We start from the raw sequence: 17,097 nt of genomic DNA on the forward strand, positions 1-17,097 counted from the left end.
TTGTAAACTAATATTATTATTTAGTTTAATTTAATTAGGTATTTAAAATAAAAACTTTGTCAAACATACTCAAAATTTACTACTTACACCTACAGCCCCAGTAACATGGCACGCGCGACGCCGTATTAATCGCGCACTAAAACTATCGCTGTCCCTGTCACGTCGCGCAATAAAAACGGCGTCGCGCGTGCTATGTGAAGTGGTGAGGATTAGATATTTCTACTTAGAAAAATACCTACTTACTAATAAACAACCAACTATTTCAGACACCACTTACAGCTGATTTAGACTACTTGTAAACTCCTATCTAACCTTGAAAGAAACCTAAGCTGCCCTAAATTCCTTTTAATTAATACTTCAAAATCCTCAGTTATTTTTAAAAAATTTCTGATTGATAAAAAACAAATATGTCATAATGTGGTAATCACAATATTATTAAAGTAGATACGATAGAAATTATTGTACAGAATTTGACAGATTTCGATTGACTATGTTTTAGCTCGAGTGAAACATATAACTATTGTGGAACGGACAAGGTATTATTTAATAATAATAGGTACGTAGGTTTCATATGTATGTAGTTCCTGTATACTCACGTCGTTAGTTTCATCAATTTATACTGTAGAGTACCTAACCTATTAGTTATTCTGTGGATAAACAATAAAAATCAAAGAAAATATATATTTAGAAACACCTAGTTCGGTCTAAGTCTGTGGTGCAAGCTTTAATAAATCCTTTGAAAGTAGGTAACAGAAATAAATCTTTTATTATGAACTTAACTGTACTTACCTTCGTATTGGTAAATATAAATGAAATTCTTGGAATCATCCTCAGAAAAAAATTCTTTCTTAATATCCATTTATACAAATCTGTCAAATTTAGCACAGTAGTTTTTCGAAATTAGTGTGATAATTATCACCTTGGTAATAGCTTTTATTTATCTACATAAAATCAAAATGCTCTCCCTGCATAGATATTTGTATTTGATGACAGTAATATTGTCATTTGTTTATTTATTTAAATATTGTATGAAGGTTAATAAGGAATAAGTATCCAATAAATAAAGTTTTCACAATAAGTGTCAGTTGTCGAATCGGTAATTCCGTAAGGTGTCCGATCAATGTATGGTATGATGTATAGAAGGGCACAGGTTCAAATCCCACCACAGACGTGTACTAATTACTATTTCGAAGTTATGTACATTAGTTTGAATACTAACCGATGCTTTAACAGTGAGGAAAAGTATCGTATAGTGATCGATCCAATTCATGTTAGGTTTACCTGCAAAGTTTGCGGAGGTCAGATGGGTGTCGTTTCGTGTAAAAACCTGAATCACCCAATGCGGAATCCATGATCAAAGTCATACTTCGGGCTGCTTCCCAGAGTGATGGGGATGCAACCGGGACTAAAGGCAAGAGATAGAAGAAATAAAGTTTTCACGGTGTATTTGGATGTATGTTTTATTTTGTAAGTATTTTTTATAAGCAACAACAAGCAGGAAACTGCATGCAAGTGAGATGCGAATGTTAGGATGGATGTGTGGATTGACAAGAATGGATAAAATACGTAATGAGTATATAAGAGGAAGTATGAAATTAGCGCCAATAAATGAAAAAAATAATAGTAATAAGCTGGGTTGGTATGGACACATCATGAGAAGAGAGGAAGGTCATGTTACTAAAAGAGCCTTAAATATGGAAGTGACAGTGTGAGAAAAAAAAGTGATTTGTAACAAATATAAACAATAATATAATAATATGTGGCGCTTCCCAAACCCAAAATTGGTTGGCATTAGTCATAATCTTAATGCTTGTAGACTTGAAGCAATCTCGCACAACGGTAGGTACGGGCGATCGATACATGGTATTATTTCGAAAGATAATTTCGACGACAAAGAGTCGTGTTGAATATTTTTGATCTAGGAACGTACAAAGGCTGTATATTTGTTAATTACCACTGCTGTATTTTTAAAATAAAAATGACAGTTATTGTCAATGTCATGTCAAGAATTGGAGTCTGATCAATACTTTCCATTCCAGTTGCTTTCTGGTTAAAAATTCCTTGATAATTTATCAAATAATTCCTTGATGTGTTAGTCTTCTATTTTATATAAAAATGACAACAATAAAGTTAATAGTAAAACAACTACAAGGTGGTGAGTGCACTATAGAGGTAAGTTCACTTACAATATGTTCCAGTCTTTGATTTGCTTAACTTCTGAAGTTCATAATATTATAAATTTATGTAGGTACCTATTAACTGTTGTTTATTTGACGCAGGCACTTCCAACGACGTCTATTTTGGATGTAAAACGGCTAATTTATTCGCATCTGCAAATCCCAATTGAAGAACAAAAGTTGCTATTACTGGGCAGAACATTGGCTGACGATCAGACAGTTCAAGCGTATCCTATAAAAGATGGTACAAAATTGAACTTGGTTGTCAAAAAGCCTGAAGGATTACGTGAAGCGGCAGTCAAATATTTCAAGAGTTTGGGCATGACAGATGGAGAGTCAGTCAATGCAACAAATCGTCTCCTCAAAATAGCTCAAGAGAAATTCAACAAATTATCGTGGGATGATATTGACAGATTATCGATGGACTGCTTGTTAGATGAAAGCGGGCAAAGCCGACCTGCCCCACAAAATGAGCCAGATGAAGAGATGTACAGCTTGTGACTATGGCGTTGGTGGCTGATGCATTTCTTTTAAAGATTGTAAATGCCAAAACCAGAAGGGACTATGAACTGTTGCTATTTTGTAATTAAATGTTCGCAGTAAATTCAGTGATGAAATTCTATGATAATTTATTAACGGGACTGAACACTGTTGTTTTTGTTTATTTATATGATTCAATGTTTATACTCACCAAGCTTTTACCTGTTTTCTCGTGATATACTAAAGTGACATTGTTCTATTCACATTTCTATGGGTAAATTCCTACAGATGACGAAATGTTGTTTGGAAATTCAAAACTCTTTAGGTGCTCCTCTACACTTCCCAATATTTTACATCCTGGCTGTACATTGTCTATTATATGCATATTATATCACTATGTAACTTAAAAATTCATGTTATTGTAGAAATTTAAAACTGTATTGTATATTAAATTATTCCATGTTTAGTAAATTCAGTAGGTATGTTTTCTGACAGTTCAATAGATTTAAATTGGTAATGAATTTCTGTATATTATATGTTGTACATATTGCTGTTGTAGGATTATTATCACACACAAAACTTTTTAAAAGTTTCATATATTTTAATGTCAATTTAATGGCTGTAGCAAAATCAGTGGTTGTAAAATATATTGTTAAATAATAGCATAATAAATATTCTGTGCTAATGGTAGGATTTATTAACTCTCATGATTTTTTTTGTTGTCATGTGTAACATTCAATGAAATATTTTTTTCAAAATTTATTGTAACATCTAGCTTTTTCTTTGTTATTTGTTTAATTTATTAAATGAAGAAGCAACTACTTGAAATGTTTCAAATAATAAAAGTAAATAAAAAATTACCTAATATTAATTTTTTTGGGAGCCTTGCTATATACAGTTGGCGGCAGATAATATAAAGACAATGGTTGGGGCTTATTTGTCTACAACTGTACTCGTAATAGTAATAGTGTGAGAGTTATGAATGTCATAATAGTGCTTTTAAAATATTACTGTAGATGTAAGTCTGACATCTGTAAGAAAATAAATTTCTTATGGTGTGTAGTCTCTACAGAATACATAGATGATGGAATATAATTTTATATTAGGTAGTCTGATATCAGAACACCAAATATCACATACTATTTCCACTATCAAGACACTTCTGGTAAATTTGTTTTTGAAAACACCATGGCTAATGAAAGTATGGTTATCTCAATGTTACATCGTTACCAAGTTTAAATAATAATAGTTTGTGTCGTTTTTATAAGCCTGGGTGTGGGCGCCGGCTACAGGTGGAAATATAGTATTCTTGTTAACATTTTCAGGGTAGAGTATAACTGTCCCACTATGGGATGGGACTTGTGGGGTAGACAGAAATATTTTGTTTTATTACGTTATTTTTCATAAACAAATGGAGCTGCAGCTTGCTTTCACAAGTTTTCACAAACATACTAATTGTGTTCTTTGTCTAAGTTAATATGCTTGAAGATTACCCTGTCGGCGCTCACATAGATAGGATTAATATAGCTTGAAATGCTCATTTTACTCTCGGTGTTTAATAAAATAATTTTAGGCATTAGATCATGTATCATTTTATTTCGATAACTATGACTTATACAACTTGATGGCAAGGCTCAAGTGCGGGTGACACTTGAATTAAGTAAATGCAGTTTTAAAAACACAGAAGTTCCATTCATACACAGTATAAAAGAAATTCTTAATGTCCTCACCTTTCTAACCTAATGATATTTACAAGTTTCTTTGCAAGCAAAAATACATAGAATTTAATAACATAAATGATTGCTTGTTCAGATTTACAGAGACGATTTCGTCAATACAATAAGATTTCTTCATTCAAAACACTTTTACCTACAGGAATAATAAATGAATATTATGTATGTATACGGAGTAAGTTGAGACTTTTGTTACGAGATACTAAGTCAACGATACTATATTTTATAATAAATAATTATATAGATAAATCAGAAAAAAATCTTTCTCATCATGCCCTGGCCGGGATTCGAACACGGGACCTCAGGTGTCACAGACAAGCGTACTAACGCTGCGCCACAGATGCAGTCAAATCTTTGAATAAAAATACATTTAGCTGTAAGCATGTATCATGTACCTGAAGGCCATAATAAACATGAAAACAAAGTATGTACAGATATAATTCACAAAGCAGGAACACAATTGTACTTTTCTTTAGAACCCAATAATACCCTCCTCAGTGGTCTGAAAACTATGATGTACTCAAACTATGCTCACATTCACAAAAAAATTTAGTTAAATCACTTGACTAACCTTTGGCGAGGACCATATAACAAAATAATATTGCACATTAATTGATTACGTGCATATATTTAAAACTAATTTTGTTTTTATTTGAATAGAAATTGTTATTAAAATTGTCATAAGAGAGTTGATTCTATATAGTAGTGTTCTTCTGCAGTCAAGTGTTATGAAGAAACCACGTGGAAAGTACAGAGATCAAAATGAGAGTATCATTCCTATAGGAACGGCACAACTGAGAGGCACTTCCCTTACACAAACCTATTTCCAAACGGTCACAACCTTACAATGAGCCTAAATTCATCGAAACTCGAGCGCAATTGAAAGTATCCAAAACCAATAAATGAAAAAATATTTTTTTCATACATTATAGAGAAAACAAAGTGGACTTAAAAAAAAAATACGACTTAGATCTTCTTCGATTTTGGAACCTAGATGTCTAATAGCATCGGGAGGTAAAGGTTATACTTGGTACAGAAATTAGTGATTAAATTTATTGATTGATTTTATAATGTTGATTTCAAATGTGAAAAATGTAGGAGGGTAAGCGCACGCGCACTTAGTATGGGATGCACGTAGTGGGAGCGAGAGAGGGGGCTGATCCTTTACGACGATTCTAAACGGCGCACACAATTGGGTAAACAGTACCTAATGGTTTTATAGTTGGCAAAACATCGTGAACTATGGTCCACGCTGTGTTAAGTTCCTGTGCATGATTCAAAATACTTTCAAATGCGCAAGATTAAAAATTTGATTCCTATTTTTATCGTCGAAATACACACAAGTTTAATATCATAAGAATTATTGCGATTACTATTCACATTCAATATTTAGTCATAAATCTAGATATAACACTTATTATAGTGGTTAATCGCAAAAATACTATCGCATTTTCAAAAACAAAATAGTCGTTTTTGAAAATGCTACGTTGCATAAAATGGCTTAAAATAATGCTTTTAATTAAAATTAAACTATTATTGTGACTTAGTTGAATATTTTACAGGAGTAAAACAAAATATAAGTGATTCACATAACAAAACAAAAGTTGAAACTTTAATAAAGAAGTCTGCGGGTCTATTCACAAATTTGTTAAGGCATACCTATATTTCATCTTCCCAATCTAATCTTCTTCTCTATATTTGATTGATTTAAGGTAACATTATCAAGACCTGTGTATTTCATACAACATACTTATAGTATTATATTATAACATATATATTACTGGACAGCAATACGAATAATGGACAGAAGTTCTTTATGATAGAGATTAGTTTGAAAAAAAAAACCTTTTATTTTAAATCATGTTGGTGATTTACATATATAGGTAAAAAACCAAACTGTCCCTTTACCTATAACTCTGCCTTCCATCTTTTTCTAACTTTTAGATAATCTGAAATGTTAAAAAAAGAGAGAAGATATTCACATATGCCTTTTTTTGTGAATAACGGGCTGGATCAGATTACAAGTCACACTGTTTACATCTCGTGAGTTTGAAGTTGTTTTAAAATAATTAATTATGGTCTGACAGTGTCTGATATTCAGGTCTTGTATTTTTTAAATATTCTGCGTTATGACACACAACAACAATCCGATTGGTCAACTGTTTACATCAGTCTCGCTAGTTCGACGTTGTTACAAAACTAAAAACGTTATTTTCATAAAAGGAAATACAAGTAGTAGAAGAACTATATACAAATGCTTTGCCAATTATATTCAAAGAAATTCAGTACATTAGTTACACAACCATTTAATGATATATTAGTTTCAGCCGTCGGTTTTGACCTTTAGCCGAATGTACAGATAGTGGATTATGTTCTTCGGGCATATTACAGATCACGCAATTATTTGTAGTTCTGCAGAAATTTCAGATTTGACCCGCTATACTTTTTGTTTTCATGCACATGTTATAGGTAGTGTCACGTTTCTTTGTCGCTAACTGTACAGTGTACGTACATATTTTATGTACTTACACTGTACATACAAATATTAACTCTAAAGGTAAAGAAACATTGTCACACTAGGTACATTTTTTAAAAGTATTTATATAATTTTTGACACAGTTGTATTTTTTCACACATTATTTAAAAGTGAACAGTTATAAATGCATCATAAACGGGTTAGAAAACATTTTCCATAACGGGGCGCGAAAATTTTACGTACATATGTAATTGGCAGCTTTGTTTTTAATTTTTGGAAGATATAAGAGTGGGGCATTCCACAAAGGCTGTACAGTGAGCGAGACATTTGATATCCACATTGAATTCGGAAAGTTATAAGACTATAGAAGTGGCAAGCACTGGTAAATGTGACACCGCAAGTGATGACTGTGTGTGTATGTATGTACTTGCCATTAATTCTGAATTTGTAGATCTATTAATGTTGTCGTTTTAGAGCAGAACAAATGCCCAATGACAAAAATATTCGTGAATATTTGTTTAATATTTGAATATTTTACGTGGCATGTGCGGGAACTTTTACCGGGGGATAGGGATTGTCCATACTGTATGCCAGTACTCTTTAAGATTGTGTTTATTATTATAATTTGAATACATTTCAAAAGTTATTTAGTTTCACTATCAATTAACAATCACAACATTCGTTGAAACAGAGAAGAATGATATGTAGAACTGTGTTACATAACTCCTATCGACAAGAGACAAATATCGATCCATCTCGCTCATTGCACATTTCATTAAAGCTTATATCATTGAAACTTACATCAGGATGATAAAATTTAAAAGCAATATCTTTTTCACTTGTGAAGCCTATCGATAAGTCACATCAGATAGCATAGTATTCGGAATAATCTTAGCCTGAGAGAGTGGTAAGTACTGGCGAAATTTGACTTCGTAAGTAAACTGTGACATCATCATAGTATCTCCATATTGCACCTCAATTCGGAGATTTATTGACAGCTTTTAACGACACGAAGATCCTTTAGTATAAATTACAATATGGCATTTCTATTGTTTCGTATTATTCCGATTTCTATGAGATACAATATTAATAATGCAAACATTAGTGGAAATTTATATCGACATGAATATCGATAAAACCCTAACGAGATCAACTATCGATACTCCCATTATCTTAAGTAGGACGTCACTACCCACCTCACAAATGGTAAACCAGTAATTTCTTAGTAAGCCAGTCAATCTGAATCACTCTCCTCTTCAGCGGACGATTCCGACTCCGAGCTGTCCGGGTGATTCTTTGTGATTTCTATGCAGTTGTCCACATCTGTCAGTCTTTTTAATGATCGCCCTGGTGAATAAACAATATTATTTAATGGCAAGTACTTAACTGCTTTCCACATTTAACCTCAGACGAAAAACAATACGATGGGGGGTTATACGTTTGACGTGTCTCGACGCCGAACGGATGAATCGATTTTGATTTAGTTTTTTGTTTGACTATCACTTCTATTCGAATATTATAATAGCGGAAGTTTGTTTGTCTGTTCCGCTTTCACAGCTAAACTGCTGTACCGATACGAATGAAATTTGATATTAATATAGTTAAAAACCGGCGTTCTTCCATTTTAGTATTTCAGGGTTGACAGAGATTTATATAAATCAACATTTTACTTTTAACAAAATTTAAAAAAATATTTCTTGAAGACATTTAATTTTATAAGCTACTAGCTGTGCCCGCAACTTCGTCCGCGTGGAATATTTATTTTGGGCATCATTGTAACCCTCAAGAATGAATAATTTTCCCTGTTTTTTTTTTCACATTTTCCATTATTTCTTTGCTTCATATAGTGGCAGCGTGATGTTAAATAGCCTAAAGCCTTCCTCGATAAACGGCCTATTCAATTCTAAAATTTTTCAATTCGAACCAGTAGTTCCTGAGCTTCAGCTTAATAATTTGGTATAAATTAGAAAAAATGCTCCAAACCACGACTAAATTAATAACTGTTATACCAAAATATAAATATAAAATGTATGAAGTGAGAGAATGTGTGTGACCTGTGAGCGTGGTGAGCAGGCGGCTCTCGTTGCCGGGCGGCATATGTATGGGGCCCAGCCTCTTGGCCAGCTCGCGGGCTCGCTCCGCACCTGACACTGGAAGAGCGTACATACATACATACAGTCACGCCTATATCCCTTGCGGGGTAGACGGGAGCTAACAGTCCCGTTAGTCTGATAGGTAGGTAGCAGTGCGGCTTAATGATAGAATTGAGATTCAAATAGTGACCATCACATATAAGAATACCAAGTTTATAAGAAATCCATTCGTAAAATATGAAGTGGCCTGTTCTAAAGAGTCTGGAACCATATGGAACCTTTTTTGTGAAGGTAAAAATTATAAAAGTTGTTGGTGAGGAGCTATTAGTTTAAAATGTTAAGCTGCTTGGCGTTGGAATTGGAAGCCTAGATGTAAAAGCGAGAAATAAATAAAAACAAAAGAAAAACTATAAAGAAAATATAGACATCCCATAGTTTGGTATGTATTGAGTGCTACTTACTTTATTGCACCATTGATATAGTTTTATAATCAATACATACTTACATAAAACAAATAATAAATTCAAAAGAAGCAAAGACCAATTCCTCTGACCAATCCAGAAGCCCGTATAATTTAAATCAGACTTATGAATCATCCAAATTGGCTAAACCGTTTGGTCTCTATAACATCATATTATAGGAACAAACATACATACATATATAGACTCATAAACACATTACCCTCCTTCAGAGATGTACAAAATGGTTTTAAAAAAAGCATTTAAATACAAAATGCAAAATACTTTTCAGATTAACTATTTAAAATGCAAATACAAAATTCAGATTACCTATTTTGTATTTAAATGCCTTTTAATAAAAAACATTTTGTATTTTATTTGAAATACCTTTCGAGATGTATTTTGCATTTATAATATTCATTTCAAAATGCAAAATACTTTGTGATTAAGTTTAGCCAACATTACCAGTCAAACAAAATCGCATCTCTTCCTTTGCGCCGCACAGTCGGTTAAAACGATGGTTCACTTATTAAAAAATATTGATTATACCTCTGGTGCCTTCCTGGCTGGCGTCTTCAGTCATGGAAACCCTTTCAGTTCTATACACGCCGCTGACCAGGTCCCAAACGAACAAGCACTGTAAACAATTAATTACTTATAAATAAGTTTTCATTGCTTATAAAACTGTTTTAAGTTTAACGTGGTCTGTCTGTGGCATTGTATCACTTACCTACTAATAACTACTATTAACAATACCTATTTGTTGTGTTAGTACATACACCTTCGCCTTTCAGATCATATAATCATCCATCCAGCAATGTCGTAATTTAACCTTATGACACTGGTAGATTCACTGAAAGTCTTCCCCCCCCCCCCCCCCTCTTTCGGTCTCCCTCTTAATTATATAAAATGGATTCACTAGATCTTTTACGACATGACAAAAACGACACGACAATGGAGTGGTTCAATTGTTTTTGTATTGGTGCCGGGAACCACACGGCACCTCTCAACTTCAACCAACCAACCTCTCACTTTATATAAATCTCAATTGTATCATTAAGCGGAACAGCTGATCGTGGCCTATCAGTTTTTTCAAGACTGTTTTCGCAAGGGATATATACGTCATTATATGCAGACGTCATTATATGTATGTATGCAGATTCAATGTGCCGTGTGGTTCCCAGCACCAATACAAAAAAGAATAGGACCACTCCATCTCTTTCCCATGGATGTCGTAAAAGGCGACTAAGGGATAGGCTTACAAACTTGAGATCCTTTTTTTAGGCGATGGGCCAGCAACCTGTCACTATTCGAATCTCAATTCTATCTTAAATCCAAATAGCTGAACGTGGCCTATCAGTCCGCTCAAGACTGTTGGCTCTGTCTACCCCGCAAGGGATATAGACGTGATTATACGTATATAAGTATGTATGAAGATTCAAATAGTGTCAGATTGCCAGGTCATAGCCAACAAGAAGCGAACAAAGCAGCGTGTATAGTGACCTCGGCGGCGTACTGGCGGCGGTGCAGCAGGCAGCCGGCGCCGGCGTCGCCGCACGCGGCGCACGCGCCCGCGCCCGGCGCCGCGCTCGCCCACATCCACATGGCGCACAGCTGCCGGACAACACACGCTTGACTTATTCCTCTTCGTCGTTACCTTTTCCCACTTTCTACGTGGGGTCGGTATGTACACAGTATGTTAGACATCTACATATAGGTACCACTTGCTGGCGAATTCAACGCTCATGGCAACTTAGGCTTGTCCAACCGTTTTTTTTTTTTAAATTCTGACAGCTCATTTAGTGTTATACTTAGGTTGGTAATGCAATTTCTATCGACAATCGATTTAACATTATATCGATTTAAAAATTGTATTTTTTTTTGTCTAAGGTAATGTCTAATATTTAAAAAAGTGTTTATGACATTCATCTTTAATTTAAAAAGTTTTATAAATTTCAGCATCAATAATAATAGCATTTTTAAGCAATCAGTAGATTCCGGACATAATGGCAATAATAATAACTTTTGTCAAGTACTAACAATAAATTATGTTATATTATTATCACGTAAATAAAGCTCTGAACTTAAGGCGCTGATGTTATGAAAAAGCGCAAAATTTTGCGAGATTTAGCGCCGAAAGTGCTACGTTGGAAGTTAACATCGGTACTTAGTATCGGTAGTCGCTACGACAAGATTAATCGTTGCAAGGCATACGACAACAATACGATTGTATCGTTTTCCACAATGCTTAAATCGTAATCATAACATTACAAAACAAAAGAAAATATACACACACAATATAAAAAACTTCAGTACAGAAAAAAAAAACTCACCCCCGACAAGCACCCGCTGGACTGGCAAACATCGATAACATGGCAACCCCAATCGAAGCAGTATATGAACTTCTTGCCGTTAATCTTGCACAGCCTGCCGCAGACTTCGTTGCACAGCAGCTCGGTGTCCAGGGAGCGCTGCTGGGCGCGCAGCGTGGCGTGCCTGGCCTGCAGCCGCTCCCACGCGCTCGAGCTCACCGCCTGGAGAGCTGCGTAGCCCGCTCCGTGGGCCGTGAGGTGCAGCGCTACGTGGTACCCCGATATGCAGTCATCTGGCAACAACGGGACGATGTCTGTTTGTATGTTTCATATTTGTGTTGCTTCGCTTCTTTTTAGCATTGCATTTTGCTGTGATGATAGGTTGGAAGTTAAAAATAAATAAGGATTTGGATGAAGTTCCTCCACTTTGGCAATAATCTAATTACAATGTATCATTTAGAAATAAAAGAAAACATGTATCTGTATGACAACTTGGTAGGATCTCAAACTCAACTTAGACTAATTTCTTGGAAAGGGCAGTTGCAGTCTTTGAGTGTTAAGAATTTTATTATAATAATTTTAATGTTGAATTCCAACAATGCTATTATAAGGAAATTCTTTTAAGCGAAAATAACTAAATTTACCTTCTGAATCCGTTATGATTGAGGTAATCTCGTCGTCACTCTCCACAAAGTATCTCGTGAAGAATTTACTGCATTTCGAGTTCTCTGAGTGTACTAAATAGGGGTCTTGTTCGTTCACCGGACAGTCTGACAACGTTTTCGATGTGTTGTCGTGAACGGACACTGTTTTGAGAGAGCCGTCGTCCAGCATTTCCATCACTCTGTACTCCGATTCACTATTATGATCCGATTCTAAAGATAAACTATTGGTTTTCTGCCCCGAACTGGTGGTAGGGGAAGAAGGCCTACTGATCTGATTGTGAGCTCTAAGCACCACGCACTCCACCGGAGGCGACTTCGACCGCCTCGGCGGATTCTTACTCGTATTCCCGATAAATATTTTCCTATTATTCCTTAAAACTCTAAACGGCACTATATTCTCGTTGTTGTCTTCTGAAAATTCGTACTTCTTATCAGCTAACCGTCGTTTCCTGAACATGCTCAATTTCTCACACTTCGTCTCCGCCTCTTCTACAAATTCGTAAGCTTTATCAGCTATTACCCTATGCATTTCGTTGAACCTTGACATGCTTTCCGCGGGCCGCCTTCGTGGCGACCTCAAAGGCGGACTGATGAGTGTCCTTATAGACGGCGAGGGGCCCTCCCACTCCTCGACTAGATTGTGCGATATCGACGACGCCTGAATACACAACTCTTGTCCCATCACATCGGGTAAATGCACGGGCCGCGACATCTGGTAAGGTTCCATTTCCAAATCGGAGAAATCTTCTAGAATGTTCTGGACCACGTTGTTCTGATATTTGGGCGACTGGAAGGCCGCGGATACATCCGAAGCGGAAGCGGGCGTGTTCGGATACGTATCTATTGAATTGGTTTCTTCCCTATCTAATGAGTATTTACATTCGTCTCCCTCGTTCCTTTCATCAGGCTTCACGAAATCCACTTCGAGTATGTGAATGAAGTCCGTGTAAATGATGATTTGGTTTGAGTAAGCTAGTTGCACGACCGGTTCGTACATGCTCGAATCGGACGTGCAGAAAAATTTCGTGTGTATCGCAAAGTTGTGCTGCAAACACCGCTTGCCCCAATTCAGATCATCTGAAAAAAAAAATATTTCAAGGTTCAAGGTCAAGATCTATAAATCAAGTATCTATACATTGTTCAACGTGTCAAAGACTGCCCTAAGACAGTTTGGCGAAAGGCTAGCAGGTTTTGAATTTTGATACCAATAAAACATTAATGCAATAGAATATTGCTAAGAAAATATCTAAGGAATAATTGTGAGGCAACTAATTACCTTCGTCCCTGGAGTAAGCGGCACACTTTTTACACCCTAAACGAGGTACACCGATAACACTGAGGTAGGATCTTTCGGAGCACGAGTCCCTGTAAAAGATACAAGAAAAAACTGAGTAATGACGGCTTATAATCGCTAGAGATCGCTTTTCCTAAACCTATGAGTTGAATCATGGTACAAACATCTGAAACTGCTAGAAGTAGAATAATTATGGAACTGAAAACTTAATAAAATTTTCAAATAAATTTTTCTTAGTGCACACAGTTAGCACAAATAAAATACATACATATAATCACGTCTATATCCCATGCGGGTTTGACTGAGCCAACAAAAAAGATTGAAAGGCCATGTTCAGCTTTCGTTCAGTTCAGCTTAATGATAGAATTGAATTTTTGCTAGCCAACCGCCTACAAAAAAATTCCCAAGTTTATTAGCCATTCCCTCAGTTGGCTTTCTACGACATCCAATTCTAAAGTGCCCGGCACCACAAGGCAAAACAAAAATAATTCCTTCAAAAGTTTTGCACGAGTTTTGTCATAAATACTCACGCAATGCCATAGACAACGAGCACGTCTGGGTTGTGCTTCCACTGCGCCATGGAGATGGTGACCTTGCTGTCCACGCAGTCGTCTCCGAACAGCGGCACGCTGTGCACCGGCTTCACTATACGGCCAGGCACCCATGAGAGGAAATGTAACCTGTGTGCGGATTAGACGTTTATTTGTCTGAACTGCAATGAGCAATATGAGTTTAAAGTGTTCTTGCTTCGGTCAATTGCTCTATGAACAGTTTGACAGTACCAAAGACATAATTTTCATTCCATTAGAATCCATATAGAATCAATCAAAAACGAAAAGTCCTATCGTTCAAGGATGAAATATTTTGCAACTGATGAAAAAAAATTATGACTTCCAACTGTTGGGGAACAATTTAACACTAGTGCAAATTGTGATATCAAAAAGTACCACCATCGTGGAATTTTATATATTGTGTTCATCAGTACCCTGATAGGGTACGAAAGTCAGGTTTTATTTCTCATCCATCAGTTCGTAACTTAACTTTGATTTTGCTATCTTTGTGTTTATCTCAACTTCCTTCTAGTGTTAAATTATTATTATGACGTTTTGTAGTGTTTATTTTCGCTTTTCTAAAAGATGTGTATGAAAATGTTTTCATTGAAATCTTATAGAAATGTTATTCCTACACCTAAATCAAGAATTCATATGAAAAAACTTTTCTTGGACTTTGTGCACCACATTATTGTTAATATATTCATTATTAAAAATTCATGATAACATAACTTTGCATTAAATAGGATAAGTTTAGTAGGTAAATGTACAAACCATGCATAAACTCATCTTTTACGTAGTTTTATGTGATGTTATCACAAAATATTTGTTTGTTATGATTATGATGATAAAATTCATGATTCATAACACAAGTTTAAGTCAGAGCTGTTTTTTTAGTTTCTGAATGTTAACAGTAGCTGATTATATGTATGTTTTTAAATGTTTATGACATGAAAACTCTCTAAAACAGTTAAATGAACTCTTATGATACCTGCTTTAATCTACATGACATGATATCTACCTCAAAGTAGATCTATACAAATGTAGCATGTATATGTGCTTTAAAAATTTGACTGCGAAAACATATAAAAACATAAGTGCAGCGCTATAGTCATGCATCAGCAAGCTGCTAGTGTATTAATAATAAGCTGCTAGTGTATTAATAATAAGTTTATATGTACATACATAATACATACATAAGTCTATATAGAACAGAAAAACAGAAAAAAATATTTATTTCAAATGTTTTGCAGTTGATGCACTGTCAGACCAAGAGGCAATCATATAATATATAATTAAAACTATTATATATAAATATAATAAAATTGAAATTTAAGAAATTTGAATAAAACAGTGAATAATAAAAATAAACTTTATTTCTGTACCATAAGTTCAAAATCATATTTATGACCAGAATCCCCTTTGAAGTAAATTACCTGTGTTAGGAGATCATGCTCTTCAATAACAACTGTGTAATTAAAGTACTGAATTAACTAACTATTAAAGGTAAGCTATTGTAAATCATTAATCTTTATTAATAATTTGTAATATGTCAAAGTGGCGGAGATATTGTCTACCCCAATGATTTCTATTTGCCACTATCTTTCATTTTTCTTCACTAAACTAAGCAGTTGCTTGTAGAAAAAATATCATGTAATACTTACGTAAACTTGGAGCTTTCCCTAAAATACACCTGCGTGTTGCAGCTGTACGTAAAACTAAGGAGGAACTGGCCACACTGAGAGAACCCCATGAAGACATGCTCTCGGAGGTACGCCATGGGCACAATGTCAATGAGGCAGAACCGCAGACGAGGGGGAATCCTCTCAAATATTTTACGACTTCTCTCATGAGACTTCCTGGTAATGCCACCATATATCTGTAAAATTAAGTTAACATATTATTTCTTATTCTGAAGAGATAGAAAAATAATATAAGAACAAATAATTTGATTCAAAAGCTTAGTGATTGCCATGGAATTGGGATTAAAAAAAACAGCCTATCTTAAGACAAAGACTTTGAAGTCTTTTGCTTGATTTGATTTTTTATTTATATTCAATGAAATCATGTCAAAGCTTAATACTACCAAAGGCAGAATATATATGACCAATGGTCATTTATTTATTATGATCCATGATCCATAAGAATAAGTAGCTTTTGGTAAACATGTGCTGATAGCAGGTTCTACAATATTAATTGATAACATAATGTATTTGGCCTAACGCGACAAAAGTAATACAGGGTAGGAATGTGTGTAGTTTCTATAAGCACATCATCACATGTGATCCAAAGCTCTCAAAAATCAAACCAAAGAGAGCTTAACATACATCATGTTTTTTAATTATTTTTAAAGTAAGGAATTATTTTAGAGCAAATTCAAAATTTAAATTAAATAATAGGAATACGTATTCTTCAAATCAATACATAATTTTCGCAGAATACATTAGAGATCATTTTAAAAATAAAGCGTTCGTAACATCAAATTTTACATCGAGATATTATCAATGATTGCTTACCTCCCTGTTAAATAATTTATGCACAATATTGCTGCAGTGATTCGCATTGTTCTTAAGAGTATTGCTATCAGGTTTGTTGTATTCATTCTTGCTAAAAGTAAAAGAATTATCAGAATCATCTGCAGAATCCATGTTCGTTTGTTTGACTGAATTTATTTTGACAAATAAACAATGTCGCCAACCGTTTGACAGCACCTTTAGACAGCGCTCAGAATCAGATGGAATCAAAACAGAACTCAAATCTTGACTCGAATCACGTTTGTCTATGGCAATAAAGGTTTTTCTATATCTATGAATATTTCAAAATAGCCCCCTCTAGTGTATCGACTAGTGCACAAGTAC

General features: G+C 34.7%; 2 protein-coding genes across 2 annotated transcripts; one reads left to right on the plus strand and one right to left on the minus strand.

Annotated features, from left to right (window-relative positions):
• Positions 1 to 1,996: 1,996 nt before the first annotated feature.
• Positions 1,997 to 4,199, plus strand: LOC106143509 (ubiquitin-like protein 4A). The gene is made up of 2 exons (XM_013345623.2): positions 1,997 to 2,172; positions 2,280 to 4,199. Exons 1-2 carry the CDS (start codon positions 2,116 to 2,118, stop codon positions 2,676 to 2,678), a joined length of 456 nt encoding a protein of 151 aa, XP_013201077.1. The 5' UTR covers positions 1,997 to 2,115; the 3' UTR covers positions 2,679 to 4,199.
• A 2,009-nt stretch (positions 4,200 to 6,208) lies between these two features.
• LOC106143568 (uncharacterized) lies at positions 6,209 to 16,905 on the minus strand. Its single transcript, XM_060945064.1, has 10 exons — positions 16,756 to 16,905; positions 15,904 to 16,118; positions 14,219 to 14,368; positions 13,671 to 13,759; positions 12,374 to 13,471; positions 11,751 to 12,022; positions 10,921 to 11,031; positions 9,967 to 10,054; positions 8,921 to 9,016; positions 6,209 to 8,213 (listed from the first exon to the last, which is right to left on the minus strand). The coding sequence occupies exons 1-10, from the start codon at positions 16,885 to 16,887 to the stop codon at positions 8,101 to 8,103; spliced, it is 2,364 nt and encodes a 787-aa protein (XP_060801047.1). The 5' UTR covers positions 16,888 to 16,905; the 3' UTR covers positions 6,209 to 8,100.
• Between the last annotated feature and the right edge of the window lie 192 nt (positions 16,906 to 17,097).

The sequence above is a fragment of the Amyelois transitella genome, chromosome 7 (genome assembly GCF_032362555.1).
Source record: "Amyelois transitella isolate CPQ chromosome 7, ilAmyTran1.1, whole genome shotgun sequence".
Classification (NCBI taxonomy): Eukaryota; Metazoa; Arthropoda; class Insecta; order Lepidoptera; family Pyralidae; genus Amyelois; species Amyelois transitella.

Coding starts and splice junctions, on each gene's coding strand:
- LOC106143509 (XM_013345623.2), top strand. CDS start 2,116: ATGACAACAATAAAGTTAATAGTAAAACAACTACAAGGTGGTGAGTGC. Junction 2,173..2,279: donor GTGGTGAGTGCACTATAGAG/GTAAGTTCACTT, acceptor TATTTGACGCAG/GCACTTCCAACGACGTCTAT.
- LOC106143568 (XM_060945064.1), bottom strand. CDS start 16,887: ATGGATTCTGCAGATGATTCTGATAATTCTTTTACTTTTAGCAAGAAT. Junction 16,119..16,755: donor ATAAATTATTTAACAGGGAG/GTAAGCAATCAT, acceptor TTAATTTTACAG/ATATATGGTGGCATTACCAG. Junction 13,760..14,218: donor CTCGTTGTCTATGGCATTGC/GTGAGTATTTAT, acceptor TATCTTTTACAG/GGACTCGTGCTCCGAAAGAT.